Source organism: Diadema antillarum, unplaced genomic scaffold (assembly GCF_040938485.1).
Source record: "Diadema antillarum isolate AM-2024a unplaced genomic scaffold, OU_Dant_1.0 scf00000192, whole genome shotgun sequence".
NCBI classification, from domain to species: domain Eukaryota; kingdom Metazoa; phylum Echinodermata; class Echinoidea; order Diadematoida; family Diadematidae; genus Diadema; species Diadema antillarum.
In genome coordinates this window covers 2910983-2935623 of record NW_027271081.1, presented here as the reverse complement: position 1 = coordinate 2935623, position 24641 = coordinate 2910983, and the positions used below count along the sequence as shown (strand labels likewise).

General features: G+C 38.1%; 1 protein-coding gene across 2 annotated transcripts in view; it reads right to left on the bottom strand.

The window, feature by feature from the left end:
* Positions 1–24641, bottom strand: part of LOC139723541 (high affinity cGMP-specific 3',5'-cyclic phosphodiesterase 9A-like) — a 270358-nt gene that overhangs the window by 32131 nt on the left and 213586 nt on the right. For both annotated transcript variants that reach the window (XM_071634781.1, XM_071634782.1), the window contains exons 2-4: positions 21836–21985; positions 17500–17548; positions 436–538 (exon numbers count right to left, since the gene is read on the bottom strand). In XM_071634781.1, coding sequence (XP_071490882.1) covers positions 436–538; positions 17500–17548; positions 21836–21985 — 302 coding nt within the window. The remainder of the gene's footprint in view (positions 1–435; positions 539–17499; positions 17549–21835; positions 21986–24641) is intronic.

The window sequence follows — 24641 nt, the reverse complement described above, 5'->3', positions numbered from 1 at the left end:
GGTTCAAAAATGCAAATCACCTCAAAGCTCCTAAGCACTGCATGGCTGTACACACTCAAGGTTGAAATAACAAATATGCAGCCAACACTAAACTAACCTTGAATGCAGTGAAAACTAAACCTTCAGATGTAATTACAGGTGTTAGGACTACCATTTATTAACTAACTTTTCATGGGGGAGGGGGAGAAAAACTGGCTAGATCTTGGGGTGAATTCAATACATGGTTTCTGTTAACACACTAGGAATAGTATGCTTTGGCAAAAAGAAAGAAAAAAAGATAAAACTACACAAAGGTTAAGATAAAAAGGGAAAAATATTAAAATTCAGAGTTTAGATAGACCCTCAAATAAGCCCCTACATCTGAAAGAGTATTTTTCTTTCTTGCTCCAAGATATACTTTCAGGGACCATCTTATCATCTCCACTGCACACTCACCTCTAGTTTGTCCCTGAATTCTTCAACTTTATTGCGGAGTTCGTAGACGACGGTGGGAATCTCCCCACCATCAATAAGCACTTTCTTCTCTAAGAGCTCCAACCTGGGCAGGAAATATACAAAATATGCAAAATAGGAAGAAAAAGAATCATTGAATGAAAGACACAAACTTCCTTGTCTAGAATTTGTTAATATCATCATATGACTGTTAGATAATCAATCACAAACGAAGGAAGTTACAACACCACATATCATTGGCTGAGGACCAGAAGGACTTTAGCACAATTTTGGAGGGTATAGAATTATTGGTATGTTGTAGAGCTTGATCTCCTTTACGTTATGGTGTTGTTCAAGATTATTTGTATATTCGCTAAAATGTTTAAAATTAAAACCACACGGGTGTTATTTTACCCACTAAACGGAAAAATGCTTATAGATCTACCAACATTTCATTATGAATACACAGACTTTTTATTTCATGAAAATTGATTGGTTTGTTCTCATTTATGCTCAAATCTTAGAACGTGATCGTACCTTTCTGGTTCTCCACTGATGATATGGTTGTATGTATTAAACTGTTTGAGATGTGATTCATCCCTCTTTGAGTTATATCCATCTTCTAAAGATGTAACCTATTGTCTCTTTGACATACATGTAAATACTCCATTGAGGGCCACTCAACCATTCTCTATAGTGCACCCTATCCTTCCTTGAAATATACCTAATCCCTCTTTGAGACACACCTCCACCATTTTAAAGATATACCCCACCCTTCTTTGAGATAAAATCCATCCTTCTTTTGAGATTAAATCCATCCTTCTTTTGAGATTAAATACATCCTTCTTTGAGACATGTCCCATTTAGATATGCCCAACCCATGTTTTATATGTACCCCATCCATCTTGGAGAGATACCCACACTGAGACATACCCAAGCACTCTTTGAGGTGTACCCCATCCATCTTGGAGAGATACCCTCACTGAGACATACCCAAGCACTCTTTTGAGGTGTACCCTCATCCCTCTTGAGTCCTACTCTACCCCTCAGAGAGAATCATCCGTATCCCTCTTTTCAAGATATACTGCACTCCTCTTCACAATGTAGCCTCACTCCTCTTTGAGATGCACTCGACTGGTCCCTCGGATGTGATCATGAACAAGATGAGCCAACAAGTTGATCTCACTAAGATGTGAACTCATTCTGTGGGAGCAATCACTCATCCTGCTCTGTTGTGGACATTCCCATTACGACTTCTCCAGCTAGACTGCATGAGCAAACAGCATCTCATAGAACATCACAAAAAAATGACTTCTGTTCTTCTCCTCCCCCTCCTGTTTTCAAAATGTTGACCCCTAATAAAATTCTCCTCCCATCCTTGCAATACTCCTAAATAATTTTGAAAATATACTCCACTCTTCTCTGAGATGAATCCCATCCCTCTAAGACATATCCCTAGAAGCACACCACACTCCTCTTTGAGATGTACTCCATCCATCTTGGAGACATACGACTTGAGGCACACCACATTCTCCTTTGAGATGTACCCCATCCCTCTAAGACATACCCCTAGAAGCACACCACACTCCTCTTTGAGATGTACTCCATCCATCTTGGAGACATACGACTTGAGGCACACCAAATTCTTCTTTGAGATGTGCCCCATCCCTCGGAGACATACCCCTTGAGGCACACCAAACTCTTCTTTGAGATGTGCCCCATCCCTCGGAGACATACCCCTTGAGGCACACCAGAGTCTTCCTTGAGATGCGCCCCATCCATCTTGGAGACCTACCCTCATTAAGAAACATCAAACGCTTTTTTTGAGATGTACGCAATCCTTCTTTGGGACATACCCCATGGACACCCATCCTACCCCTCTGAGTACCACATACATCTTTGAGACATATCTCCATTAACCTGTTGAGGACAGTTTGATTTTGCTACAACACGCATTTCCTATAGACGCTTGCCCGAGTATACTCGCGACTCGTCCTCAACAGGTTAAGACACACCCAACTCGTCTCTGAGATGCACCCAATCTGTCTTTGACACATACCCCACAGACATCCACCCCTGCCCCTCTTTGAGATATATCTCCATCCCTCACTGAGATATACTGCATTCCTCTCTGTAATGTGGCCCTTCTACTCTTTGAGATGCACTCCATCGGTCCCTGAGAAACGACAGTTAACGAGATGAGCCAACAAATCTTACCAAGATGTGGACTCATTCAGTCAGAGTCATCACTTATCCTGCTCTCTTGTGAACATTCCCATTACGGGAAGCTACCTTCTACCAGCTAAACTGCATAAGCAAACAGCATCTCATAGAACATCACAAACAATGACTACTGTTCTCCTCCTCCTCTTCTTCTTTCTTAAATATTGACCCAATTTGCAAGGCATTTCAGAGAAAAGAGGAATTGATTTACAGAAAAGTAAATACATTCAACAAGGGAAGGACGACAAATGCAAAAGTACTCTAGAATTCCTGTGAGAACTGACACATGAGGCAAAAAAAAAAATAATCAAAAATTAAGGACCCCATGACTGTGAATTACTTGAACTGACACTACACTTGTACACCAAAGCAGTAAAAGAGGCCATGTCATTTTGCCTATGGGATTTTGTCTAGCAAAAGGCTCTAAAAAGGAAATGTCTTTGACCCATATGACAGACATGACTTCTATAAGTTTCCATTATTTCATTATTCTTGTTGTTGTTGTTTTGTTTGAAATGGGTGAATGAGATATCCTTGATATCTTGTTTCTTTGTGTTTGTGTTTTTTGTTGTTGTTTTTTTTGTTGCGGTTTTTTTTTTGGGGGGGGGCTCACAATACACCCATAGGACAAGGAATGTTTAATATTAAAGTGAGGTCAGCACCACATGGCAAAAAGAATACTCTCATGACTCTAACAGAATGCCACGTTTTCTGACTTGCCAACATTCAAATGACGGAAACTCTCTTTGCAACTTCCTACAAAGTGTGTGACCTTGATTTTATTATCTCTTTCACAACCCAACAGATGCTACATTTGATTTTTGTTAACCAAACATTCCCCATAAATCTCAGCCTAGGTACACTTTACTTAGAAGCAGTAGTGAAAAAGTTAACCTTGTGTGTGCTTCGAGTGCTGATTGACACAGAAAACTCCACTGCACTGAACATACTGTCCAAGTCCCTGGTACCGAAAGGTTTAAAGCCTATCCAGATAACATTTTGAGTAAACCACATGTGACACCCTGGTTCCGGCCTACCCTCTTCCCCTTCCTCCTCCACCCCATCCCCATCCCCCTCCACCATCAATACCACCGTCACCACCACCACTACCACAACAACAACCAACCTGTCTTCTGACACATGTTCCTCCAAAGGAACAACATCCCCACCCCCATCCCCCCTTTCTCCTCCACCTTTGAAAAGATGTATCGATCCATCTGGCATTGTTGATGTAAATTGAGCCGAACAGATTGATCTTTTCAGCGCATGTTTGCAAAACAGTCACAGCCATGTGGACAGGTCTATGCATATGATATCTTCCTTTTTTTTCCCATTTGATGCCGATTGATGGGAAATGACATTCCCTCTTTCCACCTGCTGCCCTAGCTGCAGGGAGAAAAAAAAATCCTTCATGTCAAGGAAATGAAGGATGAAGATAACATTTTATCTGATTTATGGCAAGGCTAATAGAGGAAAGGAGAGAGTGAGATGGAGAGAGATAGCTGCTTCCACTTTTCCTGTCAAAACCAAATGTTGTCAAGATCAAACAGCGCAAACGACTAATGCAAATCTGCAATGTCAAGTTCAATGCTATGCACTTCTAAGCAGACATGCCTCGCATCACGATATTTCCTGTTCTACTATCTCACAATATTGACTGGCTCCACAAGTTTCAGTGTGATTGTCCCGCCATGTGGAATGTTTCCCACCCAAGGATTGGTTTAGGTGATCGATCTTTGGTGTGTACTTGACTGCAAACATGGGAGGCATTAGTGTCTAAGTTTTGTGTTGGTACGACTTGCATTCTGGAATAACACTGTAAAGAGATGTCATATACTTAGTAGATTTGTGAATCAAATGAAAGTCAACATAAAAGAAATTTGTACCTTGAGCCTTTCCTTTTCATTTCTCACATTTTCTTACATCCCTCTGAATGTATCAATTCATACGTATAGGGACGCACATGTCATGCGCCGAAAGAACCATGTGAACACTCACTATTCAAGGAAGGTGTGCCCAGAAGAAAAACACAAACACCGGTGCGGCCCAAAAGGATAACATGCACCTTGCATGCAATCACGTCGTTCTTTCAAGATTACAACGATATAACATAATTATTATGATGATATGAAATATGCATTGTAGAAATCTGAGATCAGAAATTTTACATCTGTGATGCCTTGCAAAGATGGCATTTCTTTATCAACTTCTCTCATGGAGGTAGTTCTGTCCCCTTCAGTGTGTGTGTGTTTTGTTTGTTTGTTTTTTTGTCAGTCATGAATATTAACTAGTCAAGATGTTAAGGGAGTGGGGGAGGTAGGTGACAGGGCTACCAATCTTTACCCACTGAGGTTGGGGAGAAACCAAGATTCAAACAGGAAGGTGATCATGTGGTGGCTGCATCTCAATAGTCCAAACTAATTTCCCAATTCAAAAGATAATTTTAAATTCTCACATCAGTACATGGGGAGATATTTACTTCTACCTCTTTTTTTTTTTTTTTTGGGGGGGGGGGGGGGGGACTCTGGCAGACTCGGGGAGACTCTATGGGATCTTTTGATTGCTACACCCATCAAAAAGAGTGATTTTTTGGATAATATACTGACAAATAGCAAAGACAAAACCTAAAATTGCTACAGAGAGAATTTTAATCCCTCGAAGAATAACCAAATGTCATGGACACATAATGTGTGTCCCTGCCATTGTATTAGTATACCAAGGTTTTCACTATATAGGAGACTACACCTGTCCTTCTATAATTACCCCCCCCCCTCTCTCTCTCTCTCTCTCTCTCTCTCTCCCCCTCTGTCATTGTCCGATTGTTCAGGGTCCATGCTACAGCCCATTTTTAGAACAGAATGAGAAATGATTTGAGATACACATAGTTTACAGAAATAAAACAGGGGGAGAGAAACAAAACGGGCAGAGGGGGAAAGGGGGAGAGAGGAAGAGAGTAGGAGATGGAAAAAAGGCAAAAGCTAAAAAAATGTAAGAGATAGATAGAGAGACAGACAGACAGACAGACAGACAGACAAAGAGTGTGTGGAAGAGAGAGGGAGAGATGGGGGATATGAGCTGGGGATGTTTCACAAAGAGACTAAGTCAATCTTAAAATTTAAGATTCACTTAGAATTTTGGTATGCAACTGGTTTTCCTGCTTAGTTCAATCAGCTCTTTCAACATTCACTTCAACTTGTTAATGATATTTACAAAAAAAAATATATTATTTATTTCATCTCGTCCATTGATGGCTGCATGAAAAATGTCTCCAAATGTTCATTTTCATTAGAAAGTTAGAATAACATTGAAGACACTACCATAATCTGAAGCTGATCTTAACTTCTACGATAGACTTATAGTTTTTATGTGAAACGTACTTCTGGAGATGGAGAAAAATTATCAGCCAGATGAGAGAAGAAAATAGGACACAGAAGAGAGAGAGAGAGAGAGAGAGAAGAAAAAATGAAGATGACAGGAGTTGACTGTTAACTTTATAATGACAGGAGACAGAGAACAGCAACTGTAAAACATGATATTTTAGCAGCATGAAATTTTCACGAATTGGAGCTGACGGCCTTTTTCCACAGCATGAAATTTTTCGTGAATTGCCTCTGGTATTCCATGCACATAGTGCAGACAAGAGCCGTCACATGCATTTTGATTTCGCGAATCTTGGCTCTCGCGAAATTCGCGAAAATTAAAATGCATGCGAACATTCCTCATGTTACAGTATTATGGGAAGAGAGAGGGAAAGAGAGACTAAGGAAAAAGGAGAGAGACAGAGAAAACATTTGGCCAATCAAAAAGAAACACAACCATGAGAGAAAAGAGAAAGAGAGAAGGGAGAGAGAGAATGACAGAAAGAGGGAGAGGAAGAGGAGTAAATGACAGAGACAGGGGTAAATAGGGAGGAAGTACAGACGCCTCAATAGACCATGGAATAGATGAGACACACACAGTACTGTAAAGAAGAGCGGAGAGCAATAACAGTGACAATAACAATCATAAAAGCTAGACAGATAGACTATCGGAAGAGTGACAATAACAATCATAAAGGGCAGACAGATATATAGATAATGGGAGCAAAGAAACTGGAAGATTTGATAAAGACAGAAAGACAGAGGATGAGAGATGAAGATTGGGACAAGAGATACGAAGAAAAGGCAGAGAAGATATACAAGGCTGCCTCTTGTGACTTAATTCCAGATTTACGAGCTGGGGGAGGGCGGAGGAGGGGAACTTTCAAACAAATTATCCCAGAGTTACTGCTTTGATGATGTAAGAATTGAGTCTTCACTGCCTATCTGCTGTCCAGAGTGTCTGGTCTTCTAGAATCAGTTCAACTTGACAGAAATTCAAAGAGGAAGGAAAGTATTTCAATAGGTCTGACCTTAGACATGTATAGTCCAGGCTAGAAGGCACCCAACCTTGTTTTTTGATATATACAATGTTTTTTGATGGTTTCTTGTCAATTCGAGGGTGCTGATTCCAAATCCGATTGATGCCACTCGCGTAACCTTGAGCATTTTCGGCAAAATGCAAAAATCCAAAATGGCCGCCAGATATGCTAATTCGGCCGTGATAAACACAATAATGTGCATTATGACCAATTATTCCACCAAACTTTGTACATTTCTGTTCCTAGAGTTACTCCATCTGCATTTGCAATCGAATTTTCATTTCATATAGGTTCATTTAGCATTCAAAGCTCTTTTTTTTAATTCAAAATGGTCGCCATTCCTATGCTTATGTACTATATGAATGGCAAAACATATGCATGGAAATATAGAAGTAATTTACTGTATTTCCAGTCCCGTGCCTACGCTATCATAAAGTGTTGCATGTGCAATATGTTGGGTGTCACTTACAATATATAGGGGCCTACATAATTAATATGAGCATCTAATATTCATAAACCTTACGATGTTGAACACAATTTCTTATATATTTCATTTTGTCTCAACAAAAGTCTCACAAGATAAGTTCACTAAACGTCTTGCAAGGAATCAATATACCATCATATTCTACATGCAGGTTGAATATAAAAAATATAATACTAACACAATATATTAAGGACCCTAGATACATGGTATTTATCAAATAATGTTGAAAATGGAAGGGAAGCTAGAAAGCAAAGCTTGTAATATGCATTCCCCTAAAACCATATTAACAAAGTACAAAAAAATCCTATACAGTAAGTGCAGAGATACATGGTTGCAGACAAAAACACAACTAAAAACCCTTTACATTGTAGATTTTTTTTTCCAGCAATGAGTTGGGGGGGGGGGGGGGGGAGGAGGGAGCAGTCCTGAGGCGAGTTCTAAATGGATCATAACCTCCATCACTTTGACATGATATAATTTAGAAGTGCTGCCTTGATATTATCGAGCAAACCTGATTTTCTTCTAGAATTAAAACAACAACAAAAACTGTTGAAGGCATAAACGAAACTGTCCTAATGCAATACCGTACAAACTGTTCATTAAACATCAACCAAGGAGCAATGTGAGATACCTTTTGCAAGGACAAGTCCATCTTTATATACATAAGGATTGAGGGAATGCAGCAATATTAGTAGAACACATCAGTGAAAGTTCGAGGAAAATTGACCTATCCGTTCAAAAGTTACGAATATTTTAAGTATCTGCGCAGTCACTGCTGGAAGAGAAGACTACTACAGTGTATGAAAATAAAAAGAGAATTTCACAAAACTTTACTTTTTGAATAAAGTGCATATTTCTTCGACTTGCTACTGACGTATGTTAAGGGTAATATTATTCCCCCTGCCTTCTGAAAGAGAGAAGTCGAGTGTTCTTTTGTTATGGGAGAAAAATGGAAATATGTTGAATGTTCTTTATTCTTTCTTTAAATCGTTGTACTCATGTGACATCACAAGCTATAGTAGTCTTTTCATCCAGCCGTGACTGAGCAGAAACTTCTAAAATTCATAACTTTTTAACGGATTGTCCGATTTTGCTCAAACTCTCACTGATATGTTCTACTAATATTGCTGTATTTACTCAACCCACATGTCTACGAAGGTGAACTTGTCCTTCCATTCAGTTCTCTCACAGTTCCCAGGTGTTGATAATATACACTTTGACATCATGATCTCATTCAGTCTTGTCTTAAAACTAAAACCGTCATTTTTATTGTCTTTAAAGAACCCTTTAATTGTATGTTTAGCAGCAGGCGACATCAGCCCCAAATTTGCAGAATTCTCAGGCTATGCATATTAGTCCTGCAATTGTTTTAATTGCAATCACATCTGGTGATGTTCAGCACTTCCTCAGGGGTCAGAGGGCGATTATTTGCCATAGAAACAGGATGAAGACATGAAGACTTGCTTGATCACCACCCGTTGAAGCCTTATGGCTTTGTTGCCAGGCCAGAGACAGTGTTGTAGGTAACTTGGGTGGTATCAGAGATGACATCAGACCAGCATCTGCACCAACCTGTTTTGGGCTCAAAGCTTTCAAGTTACAGTAGGGAAATCTAGGCTTGTGGGATTTTAGGCGCATTGATGGCAGGTTGTTCAAGGGGGCATTTCATGAAGTGTTTTGTCAGATCTTTTCTTTTTGACAAACTGTTATAAGCTATTAAATTCCTTGCATGTGATTGGCTGAGAGCAAATTTGTCAGACAAAACGCTTCATGAAATGCCCCCCCCCCCCCCCCCCCCCAATGCTATCGTGTTTGGAAGGTCAGGGTATGCGTTGACGGCACTGGTGACACTTGCCATCCTTTCCTTCCAGTGTGAGGGAGAGTGATCGAGTGCCAGTGAAGGAGGGTGGACTTCCTTAGCCTATACTTGGAAGGCTTGCCACAGAGGGCTCTACCTTGAACATAGCGTTGGCAAGATGGTTACTAAGATGGAAGACATGGGTCTGATGATAATCTAATAAAGGTTGGGGCAAAGTCTCCAGAAGATGAAGTACTCCACTATTGTCTTCAGATGGGTCAGTACTCGGCTCATGTCATCCAAGGACTTTCTATGAGACGTAAAGGCAAGATCATCTGCAAACTTCCTATACGTGAAGTGAATGTAATGTCACCACATATATGTTAAAAAGACCTCTAGTGGAGTTAGTTTACAGCCACCATTAGGAGGCCATCATTCAGAGTCCTTACACAGCTGGTCTGGTTACAGAGAGCAATCCTGAATCTGCAAATGCTGAAGATTAAAGACAAGCAGTGTGAAGTTGTTATAACACTGCTTTCAGAATGAGGCAGCACTGTACAGATCTCAGAGTCTCCCTCGACATCATAGGCCTATACTCAAACACATTCACTCCGAAAAAACGGTGGTAAAATTAAGCTACCATATAATTCATCTGGCTTAACATTAAAAACTTTGGGGCATTGTTTTCATTTCAGAGATTTGATAACAGGAAGTGAGGTGGTCCCTTTTTTCCACTTTCCTCTGCCTCATGTTCTTTCTCGGATGAGGGGACTGAACAGTTTGTATAATATCGCTTTTAGATAATGTAGAACAGGACAGTTAATTGGAAATTTCATTTGTGTCATCATCTGGGATTCAGCCTTTTAATTCAGTAAATCAGAATGAATATTTTGATGTTGACCATCTCAAGGCAAGTAAGTATCAAATGTTCATATCTAATAATTCCTGATAAACGATCTTGATGTTGGCGTCAATTCAAGTTTTGGTGGATTTTTCTAAATACCTAGGGAAAATTTCAGATTGAGGTAGCAAATTTGGATGTTTGCATCAAAAAATAAAACAGCCTTTGTTAGTAACAACCTTCTGATCTATAATCAGCACACAAATTGGTAAACAGTGTACCTGAGTGACAGAAAAAAAAGAAAATTTGTTTATTTCACACGCTCTGCCGTTCATATTGTGCAGGGGTATGAGTGGCATCCATTTTGAAGTTTTGTATTAAGAAGAATATAATAAGCGTAAAAACAATAAACTTTCTGTTTGTTTGCTTGTTTGTTTGCTTGTTTTGCTAGTGGCACTCATCAGATTTGCATTGCACATGCAAAATTCGTCTTCTATTTCTATGCATATTTTTTGCCATTCATATAGTACATGAGTATAGGAGTGGCGGCCATTTTGAATGGAAAATAAGCTTAAAATACTAAATGTACCTCTTCAAATGAAAAATTTCTTGCATGTGCAAGTAGAATTACTCAAGGAACAAAAATTTAAAAAACTTTGATGGAATAATTTTTCATAAAATTGACATAACTGGGATTATCATGGTCAAATTAGCATATCTGGCGGCCATTTTGTATTTTTGCGTTTTGCCGAAAATGCTCAAGGTTACGCGAGTGGCATCAATCGGATTTGAAATTAGCACCCTCGAATTGACAAGAAACCATCAAAAAATATTGTATATATAAAAAAACAAGGTTAGGTGCACTTTCTATGGAGCCTAGCCTGGACTAGTAGTCATTAACCTCTCATCTCCTGATATATTGTGAGTTCCAGCAGCATTTATACAATTAAAAAGTATCTGTACTCATAAATGTAATTTCTCTGACATTGTACTTTATCATATTATCAAGATCCCTAGAAAATTTAGAGTGTGAGGTTGCTCCCATACAGAGATATTGAATTTAAAAATCATCAGTCCCCAAATGGCTAAAATTAAATACAATAACATGGGATCACAAGCAAAGGCTGACCTTCTTAACCCGTTGAGGACGAGTCCCGAGTATACTCGGGCAAGTGTTTATGGGAAATGCGTGTTGTAGCAAAATCTGTCCGTCCTCAACGGGTTAACTCTATTAGTCAGATCGGGAACATATCTATGTACTGTAGAATATTGATAGCATACATTGGATGAGAAAACTTCATTGTTTTCAATGAAAAGTACACATTCCCTCTTCTTGAAAGAGACATATGTCAAGGGTAATACAATTTCCTCCTGTTTTATCATTATTATTATTATTATTATTTTATTTGGCAGAAAACATGCAACACATAATCAATTACAAAGCTCAAAACAATAAATTAATACTATAACACAAAAATACCTAAACACTGAATGCACCTGACAGGGCTGCCAGGCATTGGGCAAGTTATCTAAATAACTGTAGTCCGCGGACCGCCCTAACCTATATCCCTTCCAGATGCATCCAGCATTACAGATTTCAGAAAGAGGTAAGTCAAGTGCTTTTTCATTACACTAGAAAAGTAAAGATATGTTGAATTATCTTTATATATCATTCATACAGTTGTCTATCCACGATTTCACAAAATATTGTAGTCTTCTCATCCAGCAATGGCTGCACTGAAACTTACCAAAAAAAAGCCCTCATAACTTTTGAACTGATTGTCCGATTTTCATTAAACGCCACTGATGTGTTCTACTTATATTGCTGCATTCACTCAATCCACATACAGTGTCTATACAGTTTAATTTCATTCTCCTTCAAAATGGTGATCCTGATAGGTTAATGGGTGAAGTCTTTTTCATGGGCTCCTGCATCGCTGCAGATAATTGTTTCTCATTAATCTTTGCCATATCCAAGGCAATGACATAATGTTGATGTCATTGCAGCAAGCTGAATACAAACAGCTACCAATTAGGAATATTCACACTGCTAAACTCTCTAAAAAAAAAATCGAGTGAAAATATTCACTCTTGAAGGAGTGAATACAAAAAAGAGTAAATTTTGAGTGAATTTTGAGTAAAAATGTTCATTTTCACTCTTTTTAGAGTGACCTCAGGGATCACTCCAAAATCTTCGAGTGATCCCTGAGGTCACTCCAAAACGAGTGAAAATGAACATTTTCACTCAAAATTCACTCCGATTTCACTCTAAATTCACTCTTTTTTGTATTCACTCCTTCAAGAGTGAATATTTTAACTCAATTTTTTTTTTAGAGAGAAACATTCTCTATTTCCTTGTTCATCATTGGGGGGGGGGGGGGATAAATTGTAATTTCATTTGATAGATGATGAACTATACATCAAACATATGCCTCTCTGGTCTATCAACCTATGACAGAAAAATGCCAAGGAAAGGGGAGGGGAGGAAGGAGAGGGGGTTCTTAAAGATGTGGGAAAGTTGAGTAGACATCGAAGCAATATCATACAAAATCACATGACTGTTACTGCATTTCTTGTATCAAAGACAGAGAAAAAAAGAAGAAGACGGAAGGACAGAACTGGACAAGGTAGAACAACTACAGTCTTGGTGACAGACCCTTTAAATCTTCTCCCATCATTTCATCTGCAGCATACACTTAGATTTTTGCTTAGTCAAGGAACGGAAGAAGAATACATAGAGACTAAAACTCAGTGCAAAAAGAACGAATTCAGAATTTACAAAAAAAAATCAATACAAAGAAATAAGAGGAAAACATATAGGCATGGGACAAAGATCACATAAGTGTAAGTATCATGTATTGCACTGAAAGAGGAGATAGCAGGGGCATTTAACCTAATGGGCTCGGTGAACAAGGCACGGAAATTATTCCCGATCAAAGCGACGGGGATTAACGGACGAGCGGTTCCTTTGTGACAGCGCGGCTCTCTCATTATCGTAATGGAAATGCCTATTGAATAGGAACAGTCCGTCCCTAATGAGATTTGGTTGCAAGAGTAAGTAGAGTTTACAGTCGTTGATGTTTCAATTTAATTCGGAACATAGGCGCATCCTGCTATCATGCTGTACCCCCATACTATCATGCACTTGGAAAACCAGGGGGGAAGATATCCTTAAGTTCTCAAGATGACTTGTAAAAGAAGACACAGCTAGCTAAAAAGATAGAAAAAAATGCATAGTACAAGACACACAGTAGGTAAACTTCACATTCACGGACATCATGATTAAAACATTACATTTTTCCTAATAACTGCAGCAGCAAAACTCTTTGAACGCTACCCAATCCTGCAAACGAATACCCTTTACAAAGTGATGTCTCAGGTTATTGTTTCAGTTTTGTCTCTTTCTTCCTTACTTTCTAATCTACTATTGGGAAACTGCCAATGTTGTTTTGCACACTCCTCCAAAATAATACCATGCCCAATTTCATCGAATCCAAATATTTCCACTGTCTATAACTCGACACCAAGCTGATTATCATACAACTCAACATTAATTTTCAAAATGTTCTCCTCTTTTGGCCCTTTTTTTTTCTCCATCACATACTTTAATAAAACTAAATACATAGTCAGGTATTTATCATGCTCACTCCACACCTGTCAACTTTGGAATTCATAAGATAGGAATAGATAGGGGGAGTATTGCAAATACAGGGATATTACACAGGAAATTTAAATAAATATGACACTACAAGGCTGTATTGAGCTTCTACTCTCTAGAAACATTAACCCGTTGAGGACGGGCTGATTTTGCTACAACACGCATTTCCCATAGACACTTGACCGAGTATACTCGGGACTCGTCCTCAAAGGGTTAATTATGAATATTCCTTTCAGATAAGGATAGTTGGCATGAACGGCATTTACCACCCCCTCAAAAGTGCACACCTAAACTGTTCTGAAATTTTTTCTCAGAATCATTTCACAAAGTTGCTGCCAGGCAACAAATGATAAAGAAATGCAAGAGACAAAACAACAGATAAATTCTGATATCAATTAAAACAATTCTGCAACCGTCTTACTTTAAACTTTAATATTCTTTTTTCTCTACCTTTGTTTGCTTGTTTGTTTGTGTATGTGTGTGTGTTTGTGTGTGTGTTTGTGTGTATGTTTGCTCTTGGGGGTGGGGATTTTATGAAATATTCAATGGCTCAGAAATAAACAGGCAAAGTTTTCCATACAGGCAATCCAGAATAAAACTACAAATAAACAAATCAAAGCTTAACTTCAAAACTAACCTACACATCACTTTTTCCTGCTTTTTCAGTCAGCCATTTGCCAATAAATTGCTGCGATGTCAACGATCAATGTACCTACATATGTAGCTTTGCACCGTTACTCAAAGCTTGATCTCCGGAAAGGGTACAAACCGCATATGGCGTCAGCTTTGGATACGACTGCAGACGGTATGACCTCGTCCAATCTGGGGCACAAACAAACGTGTAGCTCCACAGACCAATACCTGCATGCAGCCCTCGGGGTTGCTTTTGTGTTCACTGCTAGCTCTACTGCAAATCATGTTAATCCCAGGGTCAAAGGTACTAACTTAATGTGTTTTCAAGTAGTCATTAAATTACGGCACCTAATATGTGTCATGCATAAACTGGACTATTCCTGCAGGGTCTAAATTCTAATGCTTTTTTATGATTTCTTGAAAATTTTGTTGCGGTGACATGCTATGGTAAGCTCCATAGCATATGTTTCATTCAGTAAGGACTACTATTAAAGTTAATGTCCTTTCAAGCATTCATGAGAATATTACACCATATCATGCTCTGACCAAACTGAAGAGAAGCAATGTAATTACTTCATTATATTGGCAAGCTCTTACAAAAATGTTGAGTGAATATGCAACCTCATTCTGTGGGCCATCCTGCATGGACTACAAACTTGCATAGATTTAAACACTTTTGTAAAAGAGTGTCATTCAATATTAAGCCACAATATACTCTAAAGCAAATATAGCAAGAGCTTTAACCTTCATGTTTTAAAGCTTCCTTGAAGGTTTAATGCTGGCAGTAACCTGCTGTTTGGGAATTATCCTGCAAATATCTCTCACGGGGGGGGGGGGGGGGGGGGGGGGGGGGGGGCAGTTCTAGATCACTTGTTTTATCACTGTATTTGAAAGTAGTTCATCAAAATTGGCCCCATGGGAAACAAACTGATGACAAAAATTGTGTGTAATTTTCACACCTTATTAATCTTATATCTAGTCATAGATTCCACACTGTTGATCTCATTATTCTCTAAAGATATAATAATATATTTTACACTGTCAGCTTCAATATTCTTAGACTTACAGTGCAGTCATAGATTCCACACTGTTAGACTCATCTTTCTTACATTTAGTTGCAGATTAATCAGACAGGCTCCCGATTCCTTTCTTGGAATGCACGAATCACGCAAACTTACAAAATTTCAAAAACTCTACAACACGGTTTGTCAACTTCTAAAGACAGATCTCTTGTCTGCCACAAATGTAACCACGTTTGCCCTTTTTATTCCACTAACTAGGCTAATATACGACACGAGGTATTACTGCATGACATTCTCATTTGTTCTGTTCCCCGGGGCAGGAAACTTTGAAGTAATGTGGTCAATAACTGCAAATGTCTTTTTATCCTCAATCCTAATAACAAAGGAGAGTGTCTCGAGTGTAGCCACTGAGGGGCAGGAACTGAAAACTGAGGAAAAATCAAATGAAGATTGTTGCGACGTGGGATTGAGTTTGGCATTGTAATGCGATACGTCACGCAGGAGAGCACTCAATTTCAACCCTGTGTGCTCGAGACAAACGCCGCCCATGATGAAAGGGGAATGCTACGCAAACACGCCTGCCGCGGTATCGCGGACGGCGACAACGCCGAAGCAAACATAGGGGCTCCTTCAAATCTGTCGTGTCATCGCTGGTACGCCTTTTCGAAAATCCCGAGAAGCAAACCCTGTTTGGATTCCATACCAACATATATATATATATATACATATCCCTAAACCAAATCAAAACCCTCGCGGCACAGAAAATGTATCTCGCTAATATTGAACATGTGTCTCCTTACTCGGAGCTGGGATACTGTTTCTGCTGCATTTAATCGGGATAACATTAGTCTGCTGGCATGGAGAGGAAAAATCCAATCACTTTCGCTTTCGGAAAAGTGTCAATGCACGTGTGAATGATTCCCTCGTCACATGACTCTGCATATTTCTTTCAATGCAGGCACTTCTAGTCACCGTAACATCAACCCACTGAACATATAAACCAGGTGAAGATTGTAGAAAATCTGTGGGGATGTTATGATTCGAAGGGATGGGGTTAATCAAACAAATCACACTGGTATACAATCAGGCAATGAAGGGTTAATGGATGATTGATGCAAAACTCTTCAACACAAATAATACACTTATAAATACCCATGTCATTAATTCTATTCAAATTCACATCTAAAAAGCCATACGTTTTTAAACATCTGGACTATATTCCTGCAGTAGAGTCAGTATCAACACATTTAGCTCTGAAACAATTAAAAAATAGTCCCTCAAAGACATGTTTGCTTGATTGAACAGAAACGGTACAGCATATATGTCTCAGTTGAGGATCTCATCACTAACAAGGCCAGGAATGATATTCTCACTGTGATATCAATTTTATATTGCGCTTTAAGATATTAAAGCCAGAACCAGATGGCAGCAACATACCCTTAAAAAAAGTAATTAACTCTAGCTATCCAATATCTCACTGCAACGATATTGGCAGACAATCTGTCATTGTAATGAGAGTGACAATAATATTTCAGCCTATGTAACATCACAAGCCCCTCGCCTCCCCCCCCCAAAAAAAAAAAATAATAAAATAAAGATAAGCAGTGATGTCACATATTCAACTAGAATAGACTTAAACTTCAAGCAAAAAACAAAAAACAAAACACACACAAAAAAAAACAAACAAACCAAAAACAATAAAATGCATCAAGAATGGCTCCTACACAGACATTACATTTTGTTATCTCAGTTACTGGTTACGGAGTTACGGTATAGTTAAAGAAATGCTGTCAGATACGGTGGCTGGCCCTTGTAGAGCTCAACAATGACTATTTTGGCTGGTGGCCCATTTGGGCCGATAAAATCTTTAAAATTTTGAAATTTGGTAGCCCCAATAATATACGTAGTGGCCCAAAATAAAGGCAGGAGTAACAATCCATGTGGAACCTTAGTTGCCCCATCAGAACACAAACAAACACGACACAAGATAAAACATGAAGGAGACTTACCTCGACTCCATTTTCTGAATGTCGAAGCCAAGCTGTTTTGCTACACTTCCTGCATGTATAAATATGAATAAAAAAACAAACATTTTACCACTGGGAAATATACACATTTCTGTTTCATTTTGTTTGTTTCACTCATAAAAGTAAAACGGGCATTTCTAACAAATCAGGCAAATCCACACAGCTAAAACTTGTCACATTTTTTTTTTGCACAAAAATCCAACTTATGTTTCATTACATATCAAGCCTCTAACTTTCTACCAAGTATATATAAGTATTGTCTAAACAAAAATACACAGACGTCTGTCGAAAAAAAGTACAAATACACTACACACCAACTAAAGATTTACAACTGGAGAGTTTTGTTAAATCTCATCTTTTTAATGTATACAACAAAAGTTCCTACCAAATCTACTTTGTTTCAAACTGTATCTTTATCTATGCTTTATCTTGCATATCATCACATTATAATTTAAAGCCCTTTTGTCACTCTGTTTTATAGAGTTTAAAGGCTTCTGATTTGATCTGTATTTATGTTCGGTAACAATTCTTTTCTGAACTTTAACAATTACCAAAAAAAAAGGGGGGGAGGAATCAAAATTTTGCTTCATGATGAAAACAGCCCCAGACCAAAGATATTACAGATGAACAGATTGACATGTTTGTGCCAAACAATCAAGGTGTGCTGAGTTATGCAATGTGCGATAAAAAAACCTCGGCTTGATCTCTAATCTCTGTTTGTGTGTAGGGAAGGGCCATTTGTTCTGGATCCATAGGACTTCTTGTAACTAACATAAATCCAGGGGATCAATTTCTCCCCCCCCCCACCCCATATACACATAAATGCAATCATCAAACTGAATCTAAACATGTCACAAAACATCTTGGTCTTAGGGTACAAGTATATGTAAGTTACTCAACAGCTACTGTAAAAGTGGATATTTTTGCGTGACTAATTTTTCGCGCTTGGCCCGGTGAGAAGAGTTTCGCGTGTTTTTAATTCTGCGGAATCAAGACAGTAAGTACAAGAACATATGGCAAGCAAAAATATTCTTTTATTTTCGCGCTAGTTTTGGGTTGAGCGAAATGCGCGAAAATTACCACTTTTACAGTAGTTCCTTAAACATGTTACTATAAATCAAAACACAGTTTTGGTATGCCGGTAGAAACTGTCAAGTTTTGCTCTGGAAAGGACACATACACTGTATGCAAGAGAAATGTGTGAAATAAACCTGTGAAAACACACAATTTCAAATGGGTGATGAGAAAGATGCTAAATATTACCCCCCCCCCCCCCCACCCCCAAGAAAAAAGGTATGCCAAAAACATTGTAGTCTGAGAGCACCGCTAATTCATTATTGTTACATCTTGTTTCTTACTGCTTTTATACAAATCAGTCCACAGCATTATCTTTCAATCTTCTGCATGAGATTGAGTCACTTATGCTTTAGGTCAGAAATACTTACTGTATCTAATACTTAAGGCACTATCAAACGTCACATAACATTCTATCTAGCCATTTCTGAACAGGGATGACACTAGATCATTTACTCAGTGATTAAGTCATGTACTACAATCAAAACTATTGTGCACTATGGATATATCCAATACACATCAAAGTAACACATCATCCTGGCCCGCGGCATCAACTTGACAATCTTCTTGGAAGACCCTTTTGATATATTATTGCAAATTAATTCCAAATGGAGAAAAATGAATGTTGGAACTCTTCAAAAATCTGTTTTACTTTTAAAGGACAAGTTCACCTTGGTATACATGTGGATTGAGTGAATGCAGCAATACCAGTGACAGTTTGACGAAAATTGGACAATCCTTTCAAAAATTATGATTTCTTTTTTTCTTTTTTTTTCTGCATAGTCACTGCTGGATAAGGACACTACTACAGTTTATGTCACATGCATAAAATGAATATATAACAAGAAAAAATTTCATTTTTTTTTTCTTAAGTACACAGTCCCTCAACTTGTTAGTGATGTATGCTAAGGGCAATATTATTCCCCTCCCTTCTGAAAGAGGCAAGTCATGTGCTCTTTTGTTAAGCAAGAAAAGTGAAACTATGCTGAATTTTCTTTACATTGTTCTACTCATGTGACATCACAAGCTGTGATAGTCTTCTCACCCAGCAATTCACAATCCACAACTATATTAAAGGTACTGTTTACCATTGGGAGCAGTGAATTTTAAAAAAAAGTTTGAGTTTATAAAGCACATTTGATGCATATGTGTAGGTCAGTTGTATCACAAAACACTCTACCAAATAAAAAAAATGCAATAAAGCCTGAAATATAAGGACATATAACTATTTTCTTAATAAGCAATAATTGTAGATGGTTTATTCTAGAAACAATTTTATTATAACTATTGTTCACATTTTGCATATTGAACAGTACTTTACACTGATTTTACTGATTAACATTTTTGCATTTGTTCTTTCTATCCCTAACTCACATTTTAGAACTATTTTGAAGCACTAAGATGGGTTTTTGTTTCATCTGCAAATGGTGAATAATGCCTTTAATGTGAACTTGTCCTTTAAGGAATGCAACAGGTGGTGGTGACAGCAGAGTAAGAGGTAGTACTAGTAGGAGAAGTAGTGTTAGCAGAATGAAGCACTCACACAATTATTACAGGAATATTTCAGAATCACCCTCTTCCTACATCCTTCTTTTCCCACACAAAATGATTTCAAATATCTACTTTAGATATGAAGTTAGTCACTGGAGCTCAAATCAACAACTACAACAAACATAACGATGTGAATATGAAACACGTGGAAGATTCTTTTCCGTGGTGGTAGTTGGAGTGGCAGTTACAGGTGTAGTAGGAATGATGGTAATGACAGAAGTAATAGTAATGAAAGGAGAAGATTCTTAATTTGCATTATAGTGATAGCACTCAAAGACGTAAACATAGAATATTAACAAAACATGGACTAGTGGTGGTTACTGAGTAGGGCAAGAATTAAAACCAGGGCCCCGTTTTATCAAAAGACAAAATCTACTTCAAATTTCCTTACCACACAGGCTGCCATACACTTACAGTTGAAATCAACTATACCGGGTGTCCCAAAAAGAGCGGAACGTTGGATTTTCAGTACCTTGCGTTCTAAAAGTGAAATATTTTTTGATATCATCAGAAAGAGTATCTTCCACAGAATACAATGATACCAAAATCATTAAATTTTGTTGAGTACTTTTTATTCTACACCAATTTCTGTAAATGCAGTCATTTGCAAATTTTGCTGGATTTTTGCGACTTATGACATAATAATTTGGGTGCGACACGCGTTCCATACAGTGAATATTGTATAAGCTCGTTGATCCATGTCAACAAAAGATACAGCTTTCACATTGGGCGCGCACACACACAGACACACACACAAGCACTGTTTTTTTTTTTCCTGGCCCGCACCCATTGTGAAAGCTGTATCTTTTGTTGACATGATGGATCACCGAGCTTTTATACGGAATATTCACCGTATGGATCGCGTGTCGTGCCCAAATTATTATCTCATAATTTGAAAATGGCTGCATTTACAGAAATTGACCTAGAATAAAAAGTACTGAACCAAGATTAATGATTTTGGCATCATTGTCTTCTGCGGAAGATGCTCTTTCTAATGATGTCCAAAAATATATCACTTTTAGAACACAAGGTACTTAAAATCCACTGTTCCGCTTTTTTTGGGACACCCGGTATAATCAATTCCACCTCTTCATAAAACAGGGCCCAGATATGGTAGGGCAGTGTAGTTATCATGGCTGTGATAGATGAACCTGTAGTGTTTGTGTGGTGTTAGTGTGGTGTATACAATGTCACAAATGATTACAAAGCCATCAGCTTTTAACATGCAGTCAAGAGTTAGGAAAAGTAGGTATTCAGAATAAAGCAGGTTGATTCAAAACATCATAGATGTACATGCCTTGTAAGCATGTGAGAAATTTGAAATTTGAAATATTCCTAGACTCTGAACTTAGAGTGCAATCATTTTTACTTGTCAAACTTTTGATTTCATAAAGATAGATGTCATTTTTCTTTCCTTTTGTTTTAAATGTATCATCATTCTTCTGCAGTTATTGTCTTTGGCTTTGAAAGGGAAATACCATGGAGAAAGGTCAGAAATATGAGACTGAAAAATAAATAATAACAAATGAACTACAAGCATCAGTTGTACAGAACATTGGAAGCAGGGTGTGACAGTCGAAAGACGGGAGGCTTTGGTGTTGGAAAAATCGGTGCCGGTGGGACACGGGGAGCCGCGGCGACTCGTGGAAGAATTGAAAGGAGGCGGTGAGGGAGTCCATCGACTTACTCATACCATCACAGTATGCTGCGACTACTTCGAGTTTGTAGCGAGAGTCCGGCGTGTTCTCCTCCAGTGTGGGTGATATATTGACTAGGTTTCCCTTCTGGTTGTACAACTTGAGGATGTCGTTCGGCCCCGCCTCTGCCGCAGACCGAAATACATCTGGAAGAGAGGAGAGAGAGGAAAGATGTGAAGTTACAGAGCATTATCAAAACAAGTATGCATATCGCTGTAAAAAAAAAAAGAGAGAGAAAGAAACGAACACTTGAAGAGTTTGTTCGCAAAAACCGATAAGTCCATTTTTGAAGATTTTGAAGCACGGTCTCTGTCATAAAGTACAAAATAATACCTTTTAAATGATATATTGGTCACTTCATATAAAGGTACATTTTTGAAGTTATGGTCGAAAGAAGCAAAAATTTTCTTATTATTCTCTTTATTTTTCTTGACCTTTAATCGCAAATATCTCCATTTGGCAAATATGGACTTATCGGTTTTTGCGAACAAACTCTTCGCTTAAATTCATCACAATTCATTTCAAATAATTCAGTACACCGCCATCCCTAAAAAAAAACAAAGTTCTCAAGGCATCATTGGTGGCCAGGTCACCTCAAAAAGATATTTAAAATATAGAATCCTTAATTTTGATTTGATTTGATTCGATGGAGAGGTATTTGATTAAAATCATCCATCGCAGCTTGCAGGCTGAAATGCAGACATTTTTTTATGAAACTAGTTGTGTTGCGCTATTTGCTGCAATCACATGTAGTATTAAATAGAGTCATTTCTTACAATGCATTCCCTGTATTCATTATTTCTATTAGAAATTTTACAGCCTTCTGATCAGAAGGCTAACAGTACGCCATATGGGCAGTTGATCTCCATTTGCAAAGTTTAATGGCAAGTGTTACCCCGTTGAAGACTAGTCCTGAGTATTCTCGGGCGGAGATGCATGGGAAATAAAAATGCATGCTTTAGGAAAATCCGTCCATCTTCAATGGGCAAAGATGCTGAAATGACCTTTGTGTTCCATATGCCATAGACATTGATTCTTTGATTAAATGCAGTCTCTCATATTTATTCCCTTCATTAACTTCATAAAAGTCAGTTCTTAAGTCTCAGTATGGCTAGAAGTTAAGATGTGAAAAAATGCAATAGACTTGAGATTAAATTGACAAAAACTGTGGATACTACTTGAATAAAACATTTTCGAAAAGTCCCGCCTGGCATGCAAGCCCATGCATTAATACACACAACTCACAGGAACTCATACACCCACAATCCTTAACAAAGCAAACTCTCATGAACTGCATTGCTCTTCCCACGTCTTTCCGTGAAAGAGATGATCTGATTTTTGCCTCAAGCAAAATCTTTGACACCCCCACATGATACCATTACAGAGAAAACAAGCTGAAAGCTGACACAATACCAGTAAAAACTTTATTTACAACTTCTGGAAACTGTTTTACTAACATGTGAACTAAATCAAGCCAAACAATGAACCCAAAGTTGTAACAGATTCAGATCAGATCTAGTTGGAAAGGAAACATATACATTTGAGATGTATTCTACATAATGTGCACAAGATATTGCTCCCAAATGGCTAAGGGAAACATTTCCTAAATTCTGAGGATTGTTTGATCACAAAACTGTCCCTACGATCACTTGAATTGGACTTGGGATCGGTTTAGAGCCTAGTAAAACAGGCCTCTGCTCTCCTCACAGGTCCACAAACCATCACCACACTAAAGTTGTGCATTTGGTGAAAAAAAAAGGATACTGAATTTGATACTTTACAGGAATGTTGACCCTTTCACTATAACTTAACTCAGGTTGTAGGAAGAACTACTCTGCTCATTACAACATTAAAATGCAAAAGTCAGATTTTTGTCTGCACAATGCTTTGATATCACAACAACAACAACAACAACAACAACAACAACAACAACAACAAAAGTCAACACTGCCCCTGGCAGGTCATCTCCTACTAATACTTATGATCTTGATGCTTCAACCCTTTCCAGACAAAGAAAAAAGTGAAGAAGAAGAATTCTACAAGAAGCCGCAGCCGAGGCCAAATGGAATGTCTAATGAACTCTGAGTTATCAGCTGTGACGGATGCACAAGATGACTTTTGCATCTACATTTTGTTTCTCCTCTTTTGTCTGACAGTATGAAAATGTTCTTTTCTTTTCATTTCATTAATTCCATCATAGAAATAACTCCATGATAAGAGGGGTTCCTTGAAACTTAAACTGTCACATTAGCATGACATCCTAAACCTTTGATACATTTCTGCACAGTAACCTTTCGGTGGCCTGGAATTCATTTGTTCTCTTTTTCGCCACAGTGACACCAGTGGAACTGTGAATATTCCAGAAGTGACATACTTATTCCAAAGTTCACAGGGGATGTTAGACCACAGATCTTACTTATTATTGGCCTGTTTCAAAATATTGGAAAAAAAAAACACCTAAAAAGACTTCTCAATATGGAATATATCTCAAAGCAGATATATGGTGATACTTCACTGCACTAAAAGATTTAGAGTAAAATGACTGATTATGGAAATGATAGCATAACTTGGACGAGAAAAGTGAACTTTTAAAGAAGCGCCTTGGAAACTGGTATGAGTGGTTTATGCTACAGTTATATTTGACTGGCGGGAGGTGAGAAAGACACCATAATACACTTTTTCATGTCTCCTCCGCCACAATTCACGACAAGCAATATCATTATCAGTGTTTACATATTGAATTACATACTCAACTTTTTCATCCAAGTCTTAATTGCTTTCAAATAAAAGGCAACCTGGAAT